The sequence below is a fragment of the Agelaius phoeniceus genome, chromosome 5 (genome assembly GCF_051311805.1).
Source record: "Agelaius phoeniceus isolate bAgePho1 chromosome 5, bAgePho1.hap1, whole genome shotgun sequence".
In the NCBI taxonomy this organism is placed as follows: Eukaryota; Metazoa; Chordata; class Aves; order Passeriformes; family Icteridae; genus Agelaius; species Agelaius phoeniceus.
Genome location: NC_135269.1, coordinates 66,801,600 through 66,824,922, shown reverse-complemented (window position 1 = coordinate 66,824,922; position 23,323 = coordinate 66,801,600). Strand labels below are relative to the sequence as shown.

The 23,323-nt window shown below is 46.9% G+C and overlaps 1 protein-coding gene across 2 annotated transcripts in view; it reads right to left on the bottom strand.

Moving 5' to 3' along the window:
* Positions 1 to 11,392: 11,392 nt before the first annotated feature.
* BEND7 (BEN domain containing 7) overlaps positions 11,393 to 23,323 on the bottom strand; it is a 48,348-nt gene continuing 36,417 nt past the window's right edge. For both annotated transcript variants that reach the window (XM_054631477.2, XM_054631476.2), the window contains 2 exons: positions 18,031 to 18,081; positions 11,393 to 13,318 (listed from right to left, as the gene is read on the bottom strand). In XM_054631477.2, the coding sequence (XP_054487452.2) occupies positions 13,257 to 13,318; positions 18,031 to 18,081 (113 nt within the window). In that variant the 3' untranslated portion in view covers positions 11,393 to 13,256. The remainder of the gene's footprint in view (positions 13,319 to 18,030; positions 18,082 to 23,323) is intronic.

The following is a 23,323-nucleotide window of genomic DNA, read 5'->3' as shown; positions in this document are numbered from 1 at the left end:
TGTTGGTTTTCTTTGCCTTGCTTTTTGTCTTTTTCCTGCCTCTCATTAATATACAAGTGGTATTAAATAGTAATGGTGCCAGTATTGACCTCTGCTGTGCCTTGGTGTTTGTTCATTTTTGCTTCAAGCAGCAGATGTTGTCTGTCTTTGTTTTCTGTTGCCAAATGGGGACTTTGCCCCTTTAACCTTTGGTAAGGTGCATTAATAGTCTCTGATGTGAGATTTTATCAAAAGCCAAGTAAATCATACCTGCCTGGCAGCTTCTTTTAAACATTCCCATCGTGGTTTACAGCAGTTCAAGAAAGTGCAGTTTTCTCTGTGTTCTTGCAGGCTGCACTTATCCCCTGCACCCAGCTGAGCATCCTCCATGGAGGGAGCACCCATGGCAGGGCTCCTGGGCTTCTGCTCCTGGATGATGCTCCAGCACCAGTCCCTTGCCATCTCCACCCTGTAGCAGTCAAACAGGGTGATGTTGCCTGTCAGTGACCTATGGGGTCTGACTAGACTCACCTGGACCCCATTTTCCATCAGTTGCTGATGTGGGAAGGGGAGGGTGGTGTGTACACAGCTGCTGCTGGGGTCTTGGTGCTTGTTCCCTTGCTGTGTGCCCAGAGAGGGGCTCCTGGCTGCTTCTGCACCAGCAGTTTAACACCCCTGTGCTATAAAGCTGCTCTAACCCTCCCTACTAAGAAGCACCCTCACAACATCTGTCTCTTCCTCATCCCTTTTGCAGCATCTCATACTTTGCTCCTGCACTTGGCCTCCCCAAAAGCTGCAAGGGAAAGTTCGCTGCTCAGTTTCTATTTGTTTTTTTGGCCAGGCACCTACATGGCTTGTACAAGCAGCCACCAGCCCTGGGCTAGGGTGGTGAGGGCTCTCCCCAGGGTGGGCAGGCTGAGTTGTACCTCGGGTGGAAGCATGCCTGGCTCTGGGAAGCCTTGTGGGCACTTTGGGAAGGTGGCATTTTGTGTCTGAGATGTGCCTGTGTGCTCTCCCACGGCCTCTTGCAGTGTTAGGGGTGGCTTCTGCTGAACCCCTCTTGGATTTACACAAATCTCTGCAAAACTGCATTGGATTTGGTATTCCCACCCTGCCTGTCACATCCTCATGGTGTCACATGTGGGGGAAGCATTTCCTGGAGCCCCTTTGTTCTGCCAGTCTGGGGCAGCAGGCACAGCACAGCTGCTCTTTGTTACTGGCCACCACACAGAAAATAAAACAATCGCAGGGGGCTTGGTGAGGCAGCAGCCTCTGCCCCACTCCCCTCAGTGCCACTGCCCAGCCCATGTGGGAACCACTTCCTTCCCCCTCCAGACCTGGAATTTCACCTGTGCTGACACCACCTGCATGGGGACAAGCCTCGTGCCTTGCAGTGCCCACAGAATGCTCCTTGTGTCCTCCTCCCTTTGCAGGGCTTTGTGTCCCTAAGCCACATCCCACCACTCTGAGCCTGGCATCCCCAAGCATTTCCCACTTCCTTTGGCAGGGATGAGCCCTGGGCAGAGCTGCTCCTGCAGTGTGGATGGCAGGGGCACTACCCCATCATCACCACCATGGCCTTTGGTCCCAAGCACTGCCAGGGTTTCCCCAGGGCTGGAGCCTGTGAATAATCCAGGAGTGTCTCCTCCTGCCCAGCTCTGCACTCTGCTCCCTCTCTTTGTTGCAGAATGAGCTGTGTGGTTCTGCCAGCCAGAGCTGCAGCCACCCAATACAGGCTCCCTTGCCTCCAACACTGACTTCCCAAATTACTGTCTGGAGTGAAGGGTGCAGCCAAGCTGAGCCAGCAATCCTATTCCAGCTGCTGGCACGTGCCAAAACATCTGCCTGCCTGTGCTGTGCTTGCTGATGGAGCTGTGAGCAGCTCCCAGCATGTCATTTGGGAATATAAATTGAGTTTCTCCGAGCTGGAACCACCTGCTTCAGATAATTTCTCTGGCAAGGAATCTTTTTCTCCATCCAGGATTTTCCTGCTTTCCTCTGCTGCCAGCCCTGTGTAGAAGCTGGGGGGTGGTACTGATGGGTGGGAATTTAGGTGAATCCAGAGGGGAAATGTCCTGCTGCCAAAGCACAGCAGAGGGCAAATGTGCTGTTTAAACCATAGAATTTTAGAATCCCTTACTGGTTTGAGTTGGAAGGGACCTTTAAAGTTCATCTAGTCCAAACCCCCTGCCATGGTCAGGGACAGCATTTGATATTTTGGGTTGCTCAAGGCCAGCCTGGCCTTGAACACTTCCAGGGATGGGGCACCCACAGGTTTTTGAGATGCCAGGCCCTTCTTGATGCTGAATTAAGGCTGAATTAAGGATGCACAAGCAGGGAAACAAACCTGGGAAACAGGTGGCTGTTGCAAGGAGCAAAATGGCCTCAGCAAACCTGGAAACCAGGGGTGTGGAAATAAAGGATGCTGCTGCTCCCAGCTTCCCTTTTCCCTCCCTAGGGTGACATGCAGCCAACCCTCCAGGTCTATCCCTGTCCCTTCTCCTTCTTCTGTCCCAACAGTATCCATTAGATGGGCATGTAATTAGGATCCCCTAAACACACCTGAACTGTTGTCTGTCAAAACAAAGCTGAATCCCACCCAGAATTGTGCCAACCAGGCACTTAAAACTTGAGCAAATGGGGAAAAGTGGTTTATATGGGAAACATGTGTAACATCAGCAGAGCGCTCTCAGAGCTGCAGGTGAGGTGCCCTGGAAGAGACCAGGTGTGCCCAATGCCACCTCTCATCTCCACAGGGATAACCACTGTGCCATGGTGTGTTTTCCCCGTGGAAAAGCAGAAACAAACCAAACCCAAGCCTCTAAGCAGGGGCTGGGTGGTTTGATCACCTTGAGGGGCTGGATGTGAGTGTGTTGCCATAACAGCCTCACAGCAGAGGAGGCACTGAAACATCTCTCCTGCTCCCAGTCCAAGCTGGCAGGAGGAATGAGGATTGCTGAGCCCACAGGCAGTGGCTCCTCCAGGAAACTCCTGGAAAGCCCCTGATTTACATGCACCAAGACATGCAAAGGCTGTTTCAATGGAGTGCTGGATCCTTGGAGCTGCCAGGAGGTGAGACCCCTCTGGTGGGACTGGCTGGGATGTGGGGGTGGATGGAGGAGGGTGTCAGGGCTCCCCATATCTCTGTACCCCCAAATGCAGCCCTGCACTCAGCAGATGCACCTGGCAGTAGTGGGAAGTGCTCCACATTCTCCTAAAGGGCTTTTCCCCAGCATTTAAAAGTAAAACCCACAAGATCCCACAGGTAGGGAAACAATCACACAGTAAGTTTTCCCATTTCTTCACTTCTTTCCCATTCCCTGCATCCCACTGCTCCTCCTCCCCTCTCTGCAACCAGATTTGAGTGCGTTTTCCCAGGATTTGTGCCCAGCATCGGCATTAAGTAAACTCTGCACATCAGCATCCGCCTTTGCAGGACCTGACGCCTGGGCAGCGGGATAAGGGGCAGCGTGGAGAGGGGCAAATGCTCGGAGCGGCCTGCGGAGAGCATCCCTCCAGGTGAGGCATTTCCCTGTGCGAACAGGAAGGCAAAGCCGGCCGATGGGCAGCGCCTGGGGGAAGCAAAGCCCAGCAGCCAGCCCCCGTGCCGCTGCTTTGATTTCCAGAAAGGCAATTAACACCCGCCCGCTGCAGCTCCATTGCAGAGAGCAAAGCAGCAGGAAATAGCTGCTCTTCCCAAATGCAAAGCGTTGCCCCAAGCCCCGTCTGCTGCCAGCTTGAGTGATCCCTGCGGAGCCCAAGGAGTCAGCAGAGCCAAGGCTGAGCGCTGTTTTTAACTCGGATTTTGATTTAATCCAAGCTGCAGAGCTACATCTCTATGAGCAATATCCATAGCACTATCCATTTAGCTAGAGTGTAACCGATGGGTCAGGGAATAGATGTGTGCTTCAAAAAATGGAGTTTCCCCACTTTACTTTAGGGTTGGTTTGATCTCTGCACAAGCTGCTGTGAATGTGGCATCATGAGGAGTGGAGGTGGGATGGGTGGATTGCAGCAGAGGAACAGGGAGCTGGGGCTGGCTGCTGGTGCCACTGAAACTGCCACCAAACATCAGCTTCATGTGCACCTCCTGACACTCAGCAGGTAACACTGGGGCCAAAGAAGTGAGCCCTTCCAGTTTGGATAAAATCTATAGGCACTGGAATGTCTCTTGTTCATAGAATCACAGAATGGTTTGGGTTGGAAGGCACCTTTAGAAGCCACCTGGCTCCAAACCCCCTGCCATGAACAGGGACATCTTCAACTAAACCAGGTTGAAGTTGAAAACTTTAACCCCAACAAACCTGACCATGAATGTTTCCAGGGATGGGGCATGTACCACCTCTCTGGGCAAGCTCTTGCAGTGTTGCATCATCACTTTCATTGTAGAAAATATTTCCCTTCTATCAGAGTCTACCATCCCCAAGGTGATCTTTGTGGTGCACAGCACAGGTGGTCCTGCACTGCTGGTGGTGCCATCTTGCATTGCACCCTCACCATCGCACCTGGGTGGGACCACTGGCATGACAGGGATGGGCAGGGTTTGATCCAAGGGAATCTCCACTCCCAGGAGAGGCCTGCAGTGCTCACAAGAGTCCACATATCTCACTGAGTGAGTCAACTGCTCCTAGAAGCAAATACTGTGTGCAGTTTTGGGCACCACAATATGAGAAAGATGTTAAACTATTAGAGAGTGTGCAAAGGAAGGCCATGAGGATGGTGAGGGGTCTGGAGGGGGAAGCTGTATGTGTAGGGGCTGAGGTCACTTGGTTTGTTTAGCCTGGAGAAAGGTGAGACTGAGGGGAGGCCTCATTGTGCTCTTCAACCTCTTAATGAAGGGAAGAGGAGGGACAGGCATTGAACTCTTCTCTGTGGTGACAGTGACAGCACTGGAGGGAATGGCCTGAAGTTGTGTAAGGGGAGGTTAGGGTGGATAATAGAAAAAGGTTCTTCACCCAGAGGGTGGCTGGCACTGGAAGAGGCTGCCCAGGGCACAGCACTGAGCCTGACAGAGTTCAAGAAGTGTTTGGACAATGCTCTCAAGCACAGGGTGTGACTCCTGGGGTGTCCTGTGCAGGGCCAGGAGCTGGACTTGATAATCCTTGTGGGTCCCTTCCAACTCAGCATATTCTGTGATAATATTTTAGAGGTGATTTTCAACAGGGGACAATATTCCAGTGAGTTATAGACCGAGGAGGCACAGTTCAGGGTAGAAAATTGCTTAATAAGTTCAGCCATTTAGGATATCAGCATTAGTTTTTCTTCTAAAACTTCCCAAGTGTGAGCAAGAATCACCTCACCCACCCACACTCACTAAATATTTAGTCATTTTTAACAAGTTAAACAAAGCCCTTTGATTGGATTTATGCTAATGGCTCCTCCGTAGGCATTTCTGATTCATTTACATTTCATTTTAAAATTGCCTGTGTACACTGCTGATTCTCACCAACACCATTAGCAGATAAAAGGAACGAGCAACGGGTCACAGACGCCACAAGATGGCAATAGTTGAAGAGCAATTTGTTTCTGGAGGAAGAGATCTGGGGCTCACAGTGAGCCCTCCCTGGGAGGGCAGCACTGCTGTGCATTAACCTTGGCACTCACAGAGGGCTCTGTGGCCCACCAAGGCAGAGGGGTTCCTGTGTGGGGTGGGTGGGTTCACCTGCCCCCCTCGGAGGAGGATGGAGAACGTGGAAGAGCTGCTCAAGGTCAGCCCAGCAGCGTTCTGCCTCACAGCTTCAAGGACCAAAACTTGCATGAAGCAGAGGGGGTTTGCATACCCCAACACGGAGCCTCAGAGCCCTGCTTCTGTGTGCCAAGGCTGGGTTTTGCTGGGGCAGAGCCTCCCAGGGCTGTTGCTGTGCCAGCATCCTGTGTGAATCTGCAGCACCTGATTTGCCAGGTCAGGAGAAGAGGTCTCAGTCCCACAGCACCCCTAGATCCAGCACAGAGGTGTTTCAGTGGATGGGATTTGTCTCTGACTCTGTCACAGGGTGAGACAGGCTGCCACCTGAATACTCTTCAAACAGTGTTAGATCCTGTATGACCTACAAGCCACAGCAATGGGGTTCAGGGCTCCTGTAAGGCTTTTGATATGGTCATTCCCATCACTTTGGCCTCGAGATGGAGAGGTATGAGTTTGATGGAGGGGCTGTTAGGTGGAGAAGGAACTGGCTGGATGGTCATTTCCAAAGAGTTCAATCAAACATTTCATGTCCATGTGGAAAGCAGTAAGGAGTGATGTTCTTTAAGGGCTTGTACCAAAACTATTTAATATTGTCATCAGCAACACAGGCAGTGGTTTCTAGAGCACCCTCAGCAGGTTTGCAGGTGACACCAGGCTGAGTGGTGCTGCTGATGTGCTGGAGGGAAGGGATGCCTTCCAGAGGGACTTGCACAGGCTTGAGGGGTGGGTCTGTGTGAACCTCATGAGGTTCAACAAGGCCAAGTGCAAGGTCTGGCATCTGGGTCAGGGCAATCCCCAGGGACACCATGTAGGGGGATAGAACATAAGTAAATAAAGGTGGTATAGAAAGTAATCTTGCCCCCTAAAGAGTTGCAGCTGGGTTAATTATTAAGGCTTAGGAGCAGGCCTGATGTTAACAGGCTGCAGCTGTAGCCAGTAAGAAGAGTGTTATAAAAGAGTGGATTGGTTGAGTGAGGGAAGCTGGAGTCAGTTGGCTGCTGTGAGGACAAGGAAGAGTCAGTGCCTGGAGGAGCTGCCTACAAGAAACATCAAGGAGGTACAAAACTCCAGCAATATGGAACCCTTGCAATGTAATGATAATAGAACTCTTGCACTGTAATGACAATGATACCATCCCACTGGGGTGAGTGCTGGGGACCTGCGTGAGGCAGGAGTCTCCACTGCTCCAAGGCCTCTCCAAAGGGGCTTTGAATGAGAGGTGGGAGATGATGCACCATGCTCAGTGAAAGGCAGCAGAGGAGCCATGTGGGAGCCCATTTGTAATGAATGTTAAATGTAAAATCTATGTTAATGCACTGGGGTTTGGTACTCTGTGCTGTCCAGGAGATGAAGCTGGGAACATGATGCCCTGATGAGCAGAGGCTGTAGGAAGAGCAGTGCTCCACCTCTGTGGGATGCAGCACATCCACTGCCATTCCTTGGGGCTGGCAGCAGCACCTGGCTGTGCAGGTGGCCATGGGCTGCTCAGGAGCCTCTGTCTGTGCTTTAGCCCTGGGGGAAGGAGTGAAGGCAGCAGGGCCCCCAGGCAGGATGGGACTCTGTGGTGTCAGATCACATCTGTGGTACCTGGGGCCAGAGGGACAGAAAGGACAAATCCACAGTGAGTCATCAGCTGTCACTGCTGCTGTTCTGTTGTCCAGCCAGACTGTGGTGATTGGGCAAATTTTATGCAGGCAAAGGTTCCTTTTAACCCTGAGGCAAACCCCATTCCCTGCAGGGTGTCCAGCCCAGTCTTGGCTCTTCTTACAGCATCAGAACAGTACATGAAGGGTGGATGGTGATGCAGGAAGAGGATACCCCACTGGTGCTGCCAGCATCAGGCCAGGGAGGTGGAGGCCTGTCAGTTTTGAGGATGGAGCCATGACCAGGTAAAAGTGAAGAAAACAAAGGGTGGATGATGTCACATGGAATATTAATCCCAATATTACCGGGTGGGACGTGCCCGGCCTCGTCTGACCCTTGCTGCTGGACCAAAGGCAGCAGCTGTGGTGTTTCACCTCAGAGGTACCTTTGGCCGGCTGGGTGTTGCAGCTGGGCACTCAGAACAAATCCAGGCAAAATAGGAACTCAGTTTACTTCTGGTGGAAAAGGTTCAGGCAATGGTGAAGAGAAAAAGGAGAGGATTCTGTTGTAGAGTTTTAATCCAGAGTTTATTCCAGGATGGCAGACCTCTGAATCTTGTAACAGCTCCCAACAGAATCCAGACCGCGTGGTCCCGTCTCCTTTTAAGCCCTGGGGACAGGGGGAGGGCAAGGGACAGGTGAGGACCAACCAGGTGGGAGGAGGGGAAGGCTCAAGGGATAAAGACACTTGGACAGGCCAGTGAGCCTGGACCTGAGGGGCATCTTTTGAACTTCTGCCAACCACACCATGACCCTGCTGGAATGTTGAGATTGATGGACAGCTCTGAGCAGGAGGGGAAAGGAGAGGCTGGCACACCTGAGGGGTTTGGATAGGTGAAACAGGAAATGGCATCACACTGCAACAATGTCACCCTTCTCACCAGCCAAAAAGTGAGGCATGGCCCACACCACAGCTGTGTCAGGAGGCAGGGATGTGGCAGTGGGGAGAGCTGGGCACTGAGGGCCTGTGAGGAACTCAGGAAAAGGGAAATCAGGAGGGAGCAGAGGTCCAGCTAAGAGCAGAGCAGTTTACACACGTCCCCTGTGCTGTGATGAATGGAGACATGAGATACAGTCGGTGAATCCTGAAATCTCTCGGGATTAAATGATTACATTAATCTTTGCTTTCTCTAAGCCGTGGTAATGGCAGTAGCCACATGCTGGTTCCAGTCCAGATCCATCCCTGCTACCTTCCCAGTGACTCCTTGGGGAGCTGGCACAGGCTCACACTGTCCTGACACACAAATGCCCCCCTCATCCTTCTCTAGCTGACACCCCTTTCACCTGATGTCTCCAGGGCAGTGCTGGGCATGGGGCAAAAGCAGAGCAGGGATCCTGTGGTGTGGGAGCATTGCTGCCAGGGAGATTTTTTAAAGTTTCCTGGACTGATTTCCTTTGCTGGAGTGCACGTGCAGTCTGTATGATTTGCTGAACCATCCTGGGGCAGGAAAGATCCTCCAGGCCACCTGCAGGTCCGTGGATGGCAGAACTATGTGGGTTGGCCTTTTCCATCCACCCCAACCTGAAAATGACACTTCTCCTGAGTGTGCTGGTGATGGACACAACCAGGGGACATCTCTGCCCATGGTGATGGTTGCCACTCCAAGTTGGCCCTGTGGCCGGGCTCCAGCAGGAGCCATGGGCCACCATGGTACCCTCACCTGTCCCTTGCTGGGCATAGGTGGATGAAGCTCTTCACCCCCTGCTTGTTGGTAGCTCCAGGGGCAAGGGTGGTGTTGTGAACGCTTTAACATGAAGTTACTGCCCTTGTTATCAGCTGGGTGTAACAACATGTGCATGGAGGGGATAGAAAAAGCTGATGGAATTATTTTGGGTTTTTTAAAACTCAGAATTGATGTTTACACTCCGGAGCTAAATTATTTATACACATAATGTTATAGGTTTCACATCAGTGGCTTTTATTAGCAGTCGGCGGATGAGAAATCATACCTGACCTACTTGTACAAATTCCTCTCGTGCCTCTCTGTGATCACAGCGTGGCAGGAAGGAGTGCAGGTGCTTATCCTAGCCCAGCTGCAGGGATGCTCAAGCAGTGGGAGAGCCAGTGGAGGGAGAAGAGATATCTCAGCACCTCCTACAAGACATTTTGCTGCTTTAGGTTTGGGGGAGAACATGCACAAGGGGGTTATATTTGAGAAGTCTTGCAAAATGCTGGCAACATCTGTTTCTCTAGGAGGACGTGGCCCCATGGGGTTTTTTTTAGGACTGTGCCCCCTCCCTTCCCCAGAGAAGGAGAAATGCACTTCCCAGCGAGGCCTCAGCAGAGGGGAGGCTTTTTGGGGAGAAGGTTTCTCTAGAGGAGGGGTGGCTGCATCAGGACCACCCATCCCCAAACCCCCCTGATGTGACAGAGTGTGTTTCCCCTGAAAGACTCAGCCAGCCGTTTCTAAACCAACATGTCACAGGCACTTGAGATGACTTTCTTCTTGTCTCACAATTAATGCATTTTTTATAAAGCCCAGGCTTCGGTTTCCTTTCATGTTACCAGGAGGATATCCTTTTTCCTCTTCATCTTCAGAAGGATTTTTTTCACCCAAAGTATTAATCTCCAGTGTCCTGTAGACAGGACAGAGGGATGCACTGGCTGACTGGGCCAGCAAGGAAGCAGGAGGGTGGCTGGAGCTCAGGTGTGGCTGCTGCCAGAGTCACTTGCTCCATCCCAAACCTGTTCCAACAGGGGAGCCTGCAGCTGGCAGCAGCATGTGCTGGTGGCTCTGCAGCACAGATGAGATTGGTGCCGTGCAGATCACAGCACACAGGAACATTCCTTGCTCAGAATTGTACCTTAGACTTAATTTCAGGTGCTCCACTTAAATGTTGCAAGGCACAGTGTATTAACCTGGTCCCTGTTTTTTAAAACACAAACCAAACAAAGCCACGCTTTAACATCCTGGCCTGTATCAGCAGGACCAAGACAGTGATTGTCACCCTGAACTTGGCACTGGTAAGGCCACACCTTGAATCCTGGGGACACTTTTGAGCTCCCCACTACAACAAAGGCATTGAAGTGCTGGAGTGTGTCCAGAGAAGGGAGAACAGAGCTGAGGAGCTCAGCCTTGAGAAAAGGAAACTTTAGAGTGGTGTTTCAGTACTTACAGGGGGCTTGTAAGAAAGATAGAGAGGGACTTTTTACTAGAGCCTGTAGGGACAGGACAAGGGGCAGCAGTTTTAAACTGAAAGAGGGTTAGATTTAGATTAGCTATTAAGAAAAACAGTATTACAATGAGATTGGTTTACAGTGAGGCTCTGTAACAGATTGCCCAGAGAAGCTGTGGATGCTCCATCCCTGGAGTGTTCAAGACCAGTTTGAACGGGGCTTTGGCTGACCTCATGTTGTGCAAGATGCTCCTGCCCATGGCAGGGGTTGGAGCTTTCGAGGTCCCTTCTAACCTAAACCATTCTGTGATCACCGAGATGCTCTTCCAGCACCCCCCAGAGGGGAGAGCCTGCACTGGCTCCAGTCACCCCACACGGATGCAGGCTCTGCACCAGGCTCCATCTGATCCCGGCAGCCACTGAAATGTGAAGGAAGCTCTCCTTGGGACTTTTTACCATCAGTGTCTCCATAGTGCTTCTTGTATAAAGCCAAAAAGGTGTGGTGAGCTGCTGCTTCACTTCACTTCACTGGCTCCTTGGAATTGGTGGAAGATTACCAGGAACGTGTTTTTGCAGGAAGTATTTTCTAAGGCTAAACATTTGATGAGGGTGTGATAATGAATTACCAAGCATATATCTTTGCAGCTACTCCAACCTCTGAGTATTGGTTTGTCCTTCCTGTGTGTTGTTTCCATAGAAGCAGAGCTTAACCTTTTAAGTGCAGATTATAAAGGCACCTAATTCAATTAAAATTAGACTTCAAGCATATCAGTTTGTAATGCTCAAGAGTTATTACACGATTGGATATAGATGTTGTGATTGGCAAGGCCAGTGTGGTTTCTGGCTGAGCCAGCTGGAAAAACAGCATCCTGGTGGGAACTTTCAGGGTTTTCCTATGTGTAGTCCACTGGTGGCAAAGTAATTCCTCTAAAATATGGGAATCCAGCATAGAACACAGGAGCACACATGCAATTAAAGTTATTTATTGTAGGTTTTCTTTTCTGAACTGACAAAGAGGATTTCCCAGAGATTGGTAACACAACACAATGTTATACACCATTTCACAACTAGTCCCTTGTTGCTTTATTAAGAACATAGTAATTTAAAAATATCTAAATATTTACATATTAATAAAACATATATACAGAAGATTGAGACATTTTTACCTAAATATGGAATGATTTTTTTTTTCTTCTCTCTAATAAACCCTATAAAAAGATTTCTGAAGAAAGTCTGAACAGTAGTCACAGTAAGTAAACACAAATGCAATCTTCCAAATTTACAAAACGCTGATTTCATTGCTGAAGGGTTACAACACAACGGACTGGTGCCCCCTGCCCAATGCAGGCAACTCCAAGCCATGAAGGAAGGAAAGACTCAAAATTTAAGGTTTGCAGTGCACATTCAATCTATTCCACAGTTTCAGAGAGAACATGGTCATTCCTAAAAGTCCATGGAAGGTGGGTGGGGAACAGCTGGGAGCCTGGTTTCTCAGGTGCCAACAGAACAAACTGTTCACGTTGGCTTCAGTGTTATTTGTGGGTATTCTGTGACACCTGAGAAACAGGCATTAGGATTGTTAAAAAAAGAGGTTGAACATTTTGAAAACCATCCCACTCTGTAATAGCACTTCTGTTGAGACACTCAAAGGCCAAACAGTTTCCAAAAAATAAAAAAAGTACCTAAGATAAGATACACACAGGGAAAGGAAACACAATGGCAAAGGCTCTAGCAAGCTCTCCCTCGAATTGCAGGACACGTGCTCAAACTGCCTGGTGATCAATAGGTGTTGCAGGTAAGACCTTCCAGATTTCTCTGTGACATTTTTAAAGTGAATTTAGTGCTGATGAAAGGTGCAGAAATGAAGGTTTGCAGGAGGGGCCACACACAGTTTTACCTTAGCCCTGACCTGACCCTTTCAGTGTCTAAGAGGGTAGTGCAATTTCTTGATCGATTCCCTTGTCTTAACTGCTGAGATATTGATACAGTGCCAGTTGAAAGGTGACTTGTTTTTTTTTAAATAGGTGAGTATTGTTGCCAAGGACAGGGGCTGAAACATCACAGTGAGCAGACCCTCTTCTTAGAAAACAGAAAAATAATATATTTTGAAATTGAGGTGTTGAGCAAGCTGGGGGCAACAGTGAGGGGAAAATGACCACCTCCAGCAATCTGCACAACGAAGATGCTCCAGAGCCATCCCACTAGGACCACACAGGGGAAATTGTTTGAGGAATAGCTGCTCCTTGCTCTAACTAGGAACCTGGGCACTGCTGGGAGAAATCCTCCTTTACTCCCTCCTAAACCCAGTAAGGACTTTGTTTAATCAGAGCTGTGTGTGACTGGTCGTTGGTACCACAGCAGCCAGGAAAGGCAAAGTGGGTCTGCAGAAGCAAAGAGCTCCACCAGGTCAGATGCTCATTAAGCCCCCAGGGTTCATGGTGGAGAGAGAGGCCACCCTGGTCCCTGGGGACAGGAAGAGTCACAACTTGGTTGTGGTTTAAGATGAGACACTGCTGGCATACAAACATGTGGAAAAATACAATCATGGAGGAGAAACACAGGCAAGAGAATGACCTCAGAGTGGGTACCCCGCTAATTCAGTAATGCATGGGATGCAGAGGGAAATCATCTTAATTAAGATGAAGAACAGTGAAGAGATCTGGTGGTTCATTAACTTGAGGTTACATGGAAAATACACAGACTTGTAAGAAAAACTGTATGGATGCCCATGTCTTGTAGTACACTGAAGGTCTCGTGCTGAGCTTGCAGGAACATTGCTCAAAGGAGAGGATGTTTCTATCCGCTAAGAACACTGATGCAGGATGTGAAATTCAAACTGAAAAATCTGGGTTTGCATCTATCAGGTGGTCTGTTGTGGTGTCGAAAAGGTTACCTGAAGGGAGAAAGAGTTTGAAGGAATCAGTTAAAAAATGAAAGAATTGAAGATATCAGTAATTTGAAACAAAAAACCATAGTATTTTAGAATTATGGAAATAATGTATTTGAGTTTTAATTTTAATTAGTGATGAGGCTGAACTGCTGGTGTGCACACAGGCAGTGCTGCTGAATTCCAGTTAGAGTAGAGCTCGACTGGCTAAAGAAAAGCAAATTAAATAAATTTTTTTGAATACAAAATTTGCCAGCCAAGTTTTTCACACAACATACAGTGCAGCCCACTTCAGATGTAAAGCACTCCATTAGTCTTCAGCACAAACTGCACTGCTATGCTCACCCCTTTGAAGTTTAGGTTCTGAAGAAGTGAAAAAAGCACCCCATGAATTTTAAACCTTGAGTACATACTTTGGGATCTTATTTGGTAAAAACCCCCACCACTCCACAGCAGTCTAAATGCATATAGGAGAAAAAAAAATATATATACACACACACACCTTTAAAAGGTGCACTGTATGATTATATCCCATCTTTTAAAAAGCACTTTAAGAATGTGCTTTTTCTAAACAGAACAATGAAAAGATGGACAGAAGAATTACAACGAGGGCACTAAGAACACAGGGCAAAGAGAAGACAGACATCAATCAGCCTGAGAGGCAAATACATCCCAATGAAAAGGGAAGACTCATACAATCAGGCATTGAAAGGATAAAGATTTATATTACAATAAAGGATTTATATTTAAGGTTTTGGAAAAGATTTTTCTTTTTTTTTTTTTCCCAAGTTTCATTTTCCTGATATTGTATTTCAAGAGAAAAGGAGACAACCTATATAGAATTGGATTGTTGCTGTTTTCTTATCATCCATTTCTTTACCAAGAGATTGCTCTCATCTTTTCACAAAGCTGTATCACCCCTAGACCTGAGGATTGGGATGTTAGTGTTTCAGCTTCCGTTAGGGATATCAAAATTCTTTCTCATCTCAAAATTAACCCCAGTGTGGAGAAACTACACAAACTCTCAGCATGGCTGTGGTCCAAAGCAGGGGTAAGGAGTGCTACCTCATGGTCCTAAACCTGCCTACATCTTTCCAATCCAATTTACAAGATGAGGATTCAAGAAAAGGGTGTTGCAGCTGTGTTACATTTGTTCTCACATGCAGAATTTATGGGTTATGCCTTCCTTTTGTTTTTCTTTGAAACCACAAAATCCCAGTGCTTTGTGTAAATTGTACACTGAAATAAGATGAGCCTTTTCACAATACCATCTTACACAGAAAGACTCTAAAAGGTGCCTCATCCTCATCCTGATAAAGATCTATCTCACACCCTCCAGGTATTGTGTATCACCAAGAAACTAATCAGCCTTTCCACTGAGCCCACGATAATTACCCCCAGAGCTGTCTGATCTGTCTCAGCTCAGGTCTGGACACAGCCTGCAGCTTTGGTTAGGTGCAAAAGCTGGAACTCTCTGAGACCTGAGCTTTGATAACATTTGTTAGGGACAATTCTTCTAGTATTTTCTTGAGATTTATCTGTCAATGAACCAAAGTTCCCAGCAAGTTTAACTGCCACAGTTCTTCCAATTTACTTTAAACACCCTTCAATCAACAGCCTTTAAAGACAAGGCCCTCTTAGTATAGAGGGTGATTTTAACACAGGAGCATCATTTCTGTTCAGGAGTGCTAAAATATAATTGGGAAAAATGTCTTAGCTTTATGAGGATGTACCAGCTTCATTATTTTTTACCAGGCTTTTGAGTTCCAAAAGAGCTTTCTGAAAACAAAGCATCCCCTGCTCTCCTCAAATCCCAGGACTCTGCTAGTTTGTGGGCACAGAGGGAGCTGGTTCAGACCTGGCTGTGGGCACTGGCACCAATTAACTGCACTCAGAGCCTGATCCTGCTGGCACCAAAAGAGAGACACCTCCAAACACAACTGCAGCTGACCTGGCCTTCCCTCTGGAAGCAGCTCTCTTGCCACCAATGATGGAGAGAGTTGAGAGCAACCACACCTGTGACTGAGGTGTCCCAAATGAAGCGTCAGCCAGAGGCTACAATCCAAACTCATACAGACTGAGACATTTCAGCACTGATAGTCCACATATACTCAGATCTTGTTCATAATGGCATTGGTGTCACAGGCAGGACTGACAGAGCTGGAAAGGCAGATTTAAGGCATCTGAGTTTTCCCTTGGTTTTTGGCACCAGTGCTTATCACTGATTTAAATAATTCTCCCTGGGTGCTTTTGCTTCGCAGTTTGTTCAGTTATTGAAGATCAAGAGAGGAATTATTCATGGATAGCTCCTATGCCCCATCTTTTCTCCCCATCCAGTCTCCTGCAAGATCCCCTCAACCAACCCAATTCACTCTGGTTTTATTACACCAAAGCACCAGGTTAACCACTGCTCACAGAGTAACAGGATCATTTAGGTTGGAAAAGATACTTAAGATCCTGCACTGCTAAGTCCAACAACAACCATATCCCCAAGTGTCACATCTACACATTTTTTAAATACTTCCCAAGACCATGACTCCACCACTTCCCTGGACAGCCTGTTCCTGTGCTCAACAACATTTTTGGAGAAGAAATTTTTCCTAATACCTGAGGCCATGATTTATCTGGTATTAGCTGTCATCTGCAACCAAGGCCCATTGCATGAGGCACTGCACAAACACAGTCAGAGAGACTTTTCCCCAAAGATTTTTCAAGCTAAACAGAGAAGACAGCTGAATAAATTGCACGCAGACTCTCTTTAAAGAACCTGTCAAGCACCCTTTTGTAAAACCAGCTGTACTAAAACAGGGAAAGACCCCAGTAAAAATCATATTCCACCTCTTTTGCTACATTCCTTGATACAAAGCAGCTATATTTTGGCTCTGTCTCATAATTACTGTCATTATATTGTCTGTGTATCACTTTAAATAATCTGCTTCCAACAACAGTATGATATTACACAGATCTGTCCTATAAAGAAGCACTGGCACACATATAATAATGGGTGTGAATCAAATTCTTGGCTCACAGCCTGTGAGCATCACCTCCCCCCAAATGCAAATTGCAGCGTGGTTTATTTAGGCATCCTTCCACAGGTAGTGTGGAGCAGTACACATCACACACAAGCATTTCAGCTCCAAAGCTGCATGCATGGATGCTCAGAGGTGTACAAGCAAGCAGACCACAAGGGTGATCTGCAGTGGAGTGGAAAGGGAGTCGCCTTCTCTACCACAACCATCTCAGCACGTTCATCTCCATCCCTGATGTACAACCTGAGCAGCGACTGCAGAAAGTGCTCCAAGAAACCCGCAGCAAACTGTTAATTCTGCTCCAGAGCAACGAGGAGATAACACTACACCACATTAACAACCTTTATTAGGGTCCTCTGGCAGCGGAATTGCTTCCCTCCCTGATAAAAGAAACCAACAGGATGTTGCTTGGAAGGGACCTTTCAAAGCAGAGCTTCCTGCACCTTTCATCCCAGCCGTAGCCTGCCATATTATTCAGCCAGGAAAGCAGGACGGCAGCTCCCAGGCAGCGCGTGCTCCCAGCCCCCCCTGGGTCCCTGCCAGAGCCAGACTAAAGCTGCTTGTCCTCCCAACTGCTCTGCTGCTCCTATTCCTTAGTAACTGCACGTGCTCCAACAGCGCTCCACGGCTGGCAGCTGCTGCTCCAGCACACAGCGGCGCGGTGTGAAAGCTCCTTCTGCAGCCCTTGTGCAAGAGAGATTAGGGAGTCCTGGCACAGGAGACAGATGCTGTGATGGTCACCAGTAGTCTCCCATCCTCCCCACAGCTGGCAGGTAGTGTGTGGTGTGCTCAGCAACTCAGTACCAGCCCTGTCCTGCTCTTCCAGCAGTGGCATTGCTGAGCTCTGACCACCCTTTGTTGTTAAATGAAATAACACAAAACCGCACTATAATCAGTGACATTGTCTGCCCAGGACCCTCTCTGCTTTGGGAATAAGAAGCAGCATCTCAGTGACATTACAGACTTGGAAATGCAGGGAAATGACCACCTCCCCAGACTCTGGCCCCACTGGATTTTCAGAGGATGGCAGCTCAGCTCCTACCATCATGGCACCTACTGATGGACTAACTCTTAATGTGAGGGTGCTTCAAATTTCAGTCTCAGTCTGGTGATTTCAGCACCAAATTCAACAGTGTGGAAAAATGTTATTTCCCAGTCTACACAGCTGCACAGCCAAGCTGCTGCATAGCAATTGTCAGGCTTTTAAGGCAGGGTGGCTGCACTTCAAGAATAAGTAAACTAACACTTAACTAGCATGTAAAATTGTCTGTAATCCTTCTGTGAGTCCAAGATATTATGGCTAATACCGCCAACAACTCAACAGATGTGACACTACAAGTGATTGTGGTTGTCCCTACCAATAACTCTGTTAAGAGATAAAAAATACTCCCAGAAATATCAGGGATGAGCACAAGTCCCTATCTGGCATAAGAAGTGTAACTTACAGGCCTTATTAGCTCAGCTGCTCCCATGGACCTTGAGGTTTTATAAATATGAAATTGAGGGGAAAATTGTAAGATTCTGATGCATTTGTTTTTTAACACAGACCATTCAAAACTTTAGATAGCAGAGTCCTGTGTGCAATTACCCAGCTGTACATGGCAAGTTAGGATTATTGAAAAGTGCTTCTGTGCCATAAATAAACAAAAACACATATGGAAGACTGATAAAAATTTTGATGCATTTTACCTGTTTGTAGTAGAGAAATGTCCGGCTTCTCATCACAGTCAGTTGCCTCTGCTGATGACAAATATAAACAAGAAATCTCATTACTTTTACTGAATACGGGAATGTGATTAAAAAGCTGCAGACTGTGAAGTGATTTTGCATTTTCTATCTACTTTCCTCAGCTGCAAATTTGCAAGTGCTCTGTTAAAAACTCACTGCTTGGAGGAAAAGGTCATATAATAAAAATGCAAACTTGGAAGAGGGAGTTGGGTATTAAGAAGCAATTGTACCAGCAATGGGATGGAGTAACAGTTGTTCTTTTTCAGGTTTCAGGATATCTGTATAATAAGAGGAGTTGTTATCACTTGGTAAAGTCACAAGAAAAGTCCCCAGCGGTCCTTAGAGGAAGAGCCTTGCAGGCTGGAACTCCGCCCACCGACAGTCATCGGATGCCTGCAGGGAAAGGAACACTCCCATTTCTGCACCCAAAATTCCCATGACCACAGGCAAGCTCACTTTGCAGGGGACAGATTTACTAGGGCAAAGTGTCTTCAAAAACGCAGGTGGGTGCCCAGTGTAATTAAAAAAGCACGTGACCACACTGGCAATTAATGTGTATATACACACATGCTTTCAACCCACAGCTTATACAAAAGCATTTGACTTAATTTGGCCCACGGTGAAGGGAGGCTAAAAGCCTAATTTGTTAATTTTGTGTTTGCCAGAGGCCAAGGGATTGCACAGACATAGCTTGCCTCACTCAGCAGATGTGCAGGGACTTGTTAGGCTGTAGTACCTGGGACGTGCATGTGAACCCTGAGTAAATCAAAGGTGTGTAACAGGAAATCCGTGCCTAACCTAAACAAGCCCTATTCAAAATCCTATTACCTTTGTCTTTTGGCACTGCAGCACGATATTTAAGGCCTTTGAAGCACAATGAGATCTTTGAGGGCACTTCAGCAAATGAGGTGTGGTCATACAGGACAAGCCCATTATCACTGAATCACAGAATAGTTTGGGTTGGAAGGATCTTAAAGGTCACCCAGTCCAACCCTCCTGAAATTAGCAGGGAGAGAGCTTCAACTAGATCAGGTTGCACAGAGCCCTGCCCTTGAATAATTCCAGGGATGGGGCATACAGGATCTCTCTGAGCAGCCTGTGCCAGTGTAAAAAATAGTAAAAAGTTCTTCCTTGTATCTAATCTAAATCAACCATGTTGTAGTTTAAAATGATCACCCCTTGTCTATGAACTATCTTGTACAAGGTCAGTGTGGTGGATGTATATCTGCTCACATCCATTCACTGCACAATATCCACAGGGATCAAAACCAAAGCTGCAGATAAACTAAACAACTCGGTTCACCTCCCACTTGAGCCTAAGTTAACTGTCCTGATCATCTTTATCATGGTTCTGCATATGAGCATGTTCAGTTGTTGCCTTCATTATGATAATGTCTAATCCACCTCCTAATCTACATTAATTTTCTAATGTTATCCATCAACCCTTGTCTCTCCATCCCTGGGCCAAGAGACTGCTGTCTCTCCCACATGCCTGCATGTCAGGTTAGTTTTTAGCTAGTTTTTAGCTATATGCTCTCAGTTCTGCAAAATTAACTGAACCAAAGAAAACATAAACAAACTAAAACCCTACTATCAGGCAGCTTTCCTCCCACAAAAGGTTTAAATGCAGAGCCCTGGTTAAGTTCATGTGGCACAGACTTGCAAGTGACTCAGTGGAATTGAGACCTTTCTCTGCTTTCTGGGAGAAGGTGCCACAAATTCAGTGCCTGGTACAGCTCACTGTGAAAACCTTGAATTTTGGAAGGGACAGGTGGCTCACTAAGTGGGAAGGGATCACCTAGGCTGGTCTGAATCTGGACCAGACTCAGTGATGGAAGGACTGGATGTGCAAGGGAGGAGACAGCACGGTGCAATGAGAAGGCAAAACTCAGCCAATGGGATATACATTATACTCACATGGGATATACATTGTACTCACATGGGATATACATGGCTTTAAAAATCCTGTCAGTCTGAGGCCAACTTCTAGCAATGCTGTGAAGAACTACCTGCACCAGGTGATTCTGTGGCACAACTCAGCATACAAGGACAAAGCTGCATCTGGCCCCTTGAGTAGAAGGGAGCCAAGCTATGGAAATGGGGGAAGCTGGATCTGAATGCTGGCAATGGACTGGAGAGCCTTCCCTCTGTGAATATCAGGGGTGGTGCCAATGGGCTGCCCACTGTAGTGACAGCTTTTCTAGAAACTTCTGCAGCAATTTGTGAAATAGCTCCAAAGATGTGGTCACCTTTCTGCCTAACTGCTCTTCCTACACCAAAGGAAAGCAATAATACAGAAAGAAACAAATGGAAAAAAATGGAACTTCCAGAAGGTAAGGACTTGAGTCTCCAACTCTACAGAACCAGAAGTTACCTGGCCATTTTAATCTGGCAGAAGACTGATAAATGAGGTTCAGCTCTCCATCAATTGTTCCAGTCTCATTCCTCATGCCAGCACAAATGTTTATACAGTCACCAAGATCAGATCCAGTTAAAAACTGACAAGATGGCCACAGGAATGCCTGTGCCAGCACCAGCAAGGGAGTGGGAGCACAGCAGATGCCCAGAGAGCTACTCACTCTTCTCAGCAGCTGCCAGGATTTGTTTTATGAAACTGGATGTGTAACTGCAGCTCCAGGTGAAGCTGGAAATAACACAGGGGAATGGCAAACATCTCAACCTCCTAACATGGGTATAAACCACCAGTCTCTTACATGTCATTCCAAGAAGAAAGGAAGGTTTGCCTTCCACAACCACACCCACAGACTGCAAGCCAAACCTCACTGTCCTGGGCCAGCTTTCAAGACAAGGCAAGCAGGAAGAGAGCCTACTGTGGGAACTCAGAGCCTCTTCTCTGTCCTTTGCTTAGATAGAGTGTTGCAGACCTTGCAAAATAATGCTGGTAGTCATTTCCTTAGAGTCCCCCCAAATTGTGTAGCTTCTGAGGTACATGTCTGCCTGCTAAGTTGCTGCTTTCCTGGAAAGAAGTACACACGTGCTCAGGGCTGGAAAGTTGAATACAGCAGTTACTATTTTAATATTGCTGGTTTTTATCTAAAATACTGGCCACAAACACATTGTACCACATGCTGGACTCCATCCTACATCCTTCCTGCCCCTGTGTGTATTGCTAAGCAAAAATCAACCTAATCTCTTGCAGCATGTAGATATTGTGTCAAAAGCAGAAACCAGGGAATCAGAAGGCTGAAGAAAAACAGAAAGAAGATAAAACCTCATGTAAAACAATGGAAGCAGCAGTTTGAACAAGGACATGGGAGAAAGCATATTCCCAGGGAAAAAAATAATAAATAAAAAATAATTTTTTCCTCCTTCCCCACTATTTTACAGTGCAACAAAGTAATGTTAATTTTAAACAACAATTCAAGGATGAAGCATCATGGCACATGATTTATTTAAATAATTTTCAGCATGTTTTCCAAAACTGCTGTATTTTCCTTTAAGGAGCCAGGCAATCCAAAGGTTCCAGGTTATGCCCAAATAATCACTTGGCATGAACAGCTCATGCACTGTGGCAGTGTTAGAACAGAATCAGAGCATATCCTGAGCTGAAAGGGACCCACAAGGATCATCCAGCCCCTGGCCCTGCACAGGACAGCCCCAGGAATCCCACAGTGTGGTAATTTACATATTATTGTTATTACATATTACCCCCACAGCATCAGCTTTCCCATGGATAGCTGCTATGGAATAATGGCTCACGGGCTCTTCAAAACATAAAAAGGGAGGAAGAACTTACTGTGGGAGATGTGTGAACCCTGACCTGCTGCTTATTAATGGATGGAGAGTTTAGTAATCAAAAGGCTCAAATGCAGTGCCTGCACAGAGGTGACAGGAACAGCCAGCCAGCTCCCTCTGATTTTACCCATTTAAGATCTCTGTGATAATGGCTGACTGTGTCCCTGTGTGCTGCCACTGGCAAGGCCACCAGACACCTGCTCGTGCTCTCTTTTGCAGGGTGAAGGGACCACGCTGGGGCAAGCCCAGCACCGTAAATTATGAGGCAATTTACATTGTAATTCATGCTGCTTTAAGAGGGGAAACCCATGCACACACACTTCCTTTGACTTCTTTCCTTCCAGGGCAACTTTGCATCCCATCCCATCCACCAAAACGGTTCAGCTCCTCTTCTGGGAGAACACAGACCTGTGTTCAACAGCATCATGAAGCTGCTGGCATGACATGGGACCAATAGTCAAGGCTGAAGAATATTATCATACTCTTTAATTTTAATTATAACATCTGTTTGTAACATTAACCTCACAGTCTCTTTTCCCCTTAGTGACAGCTAACTTGTGAAATTTTGAAAAGACTGAACAGGCCCAATAAAAATTTAATGGCAGCGGCAGCTTTATTCTCAGATCTAACAAATAAAAAAACCCTACCCAAGTCTCAGATCTCAGGAAATAATCTAAAAGAACTAAGAACAAGCTGAAGCAAAATAAATAAATTAAAAAAAATAGAATATTCCCAGCTATGAAAAATATTGTCATTGATTCAGAACGTAAATGAAGTTTTATTTGGCTTAGGATAACAACCTTTCAAAATCTACACAGGGGAACTATTTTCTAGAAAGCAGAATTTTTAAGTGTTTTTTTTTTTTTATTAGCTTTTGAAATAAGGAGCTTTTTCAGTCCCTAATTCTAGGAGATGAGCCAAATATGGTAAATAAGGTTGAAGCTGGGCAGCATCTATGATCTAGTGATCATAATTTCATTTAATTTGGAAACACTCATGGGAGTACACCCTATAGAAGGGGCTACAAAAAGCAGATCCACCCCAGTCGTTTGATAGAATTCTCTGAAATTATTACTGTAATTGAAAGATAGAACAGGATTTACATTTTCAGACTGAAATAATGTTTCACAGCATAAAGTGGAGAGGGCTGCTCATGAATGCAGTGTCTTACTGTCTGGTTTGAAATAAAAAACTCATCAGAGGATGCACTGAATGGCTTGGGGGAAGGCAAGCAGGATGAAAAGCCTGTCCCTCCTCTTAAATACTTCTTGTTGTGGTGTGTTTTATGCTTGTTCAGTTTTCCCTCCATTGTTCTCTCAGAAAGTCCTGCCCTGTTACCAGTTTGTGTCAATCCCCAAACCCCTCCCCAGTTGTCTTGGTTACCAAATGTATCTTTCTTGTTCCCCACCCCTGGCAGCCTGCCTGTCACTCGACACCCCTGCCTCTTTTTCTAGAGAGTTCGGGCCAGGGTGTCGAGTGATTGGGTTAGGGGCCAGGG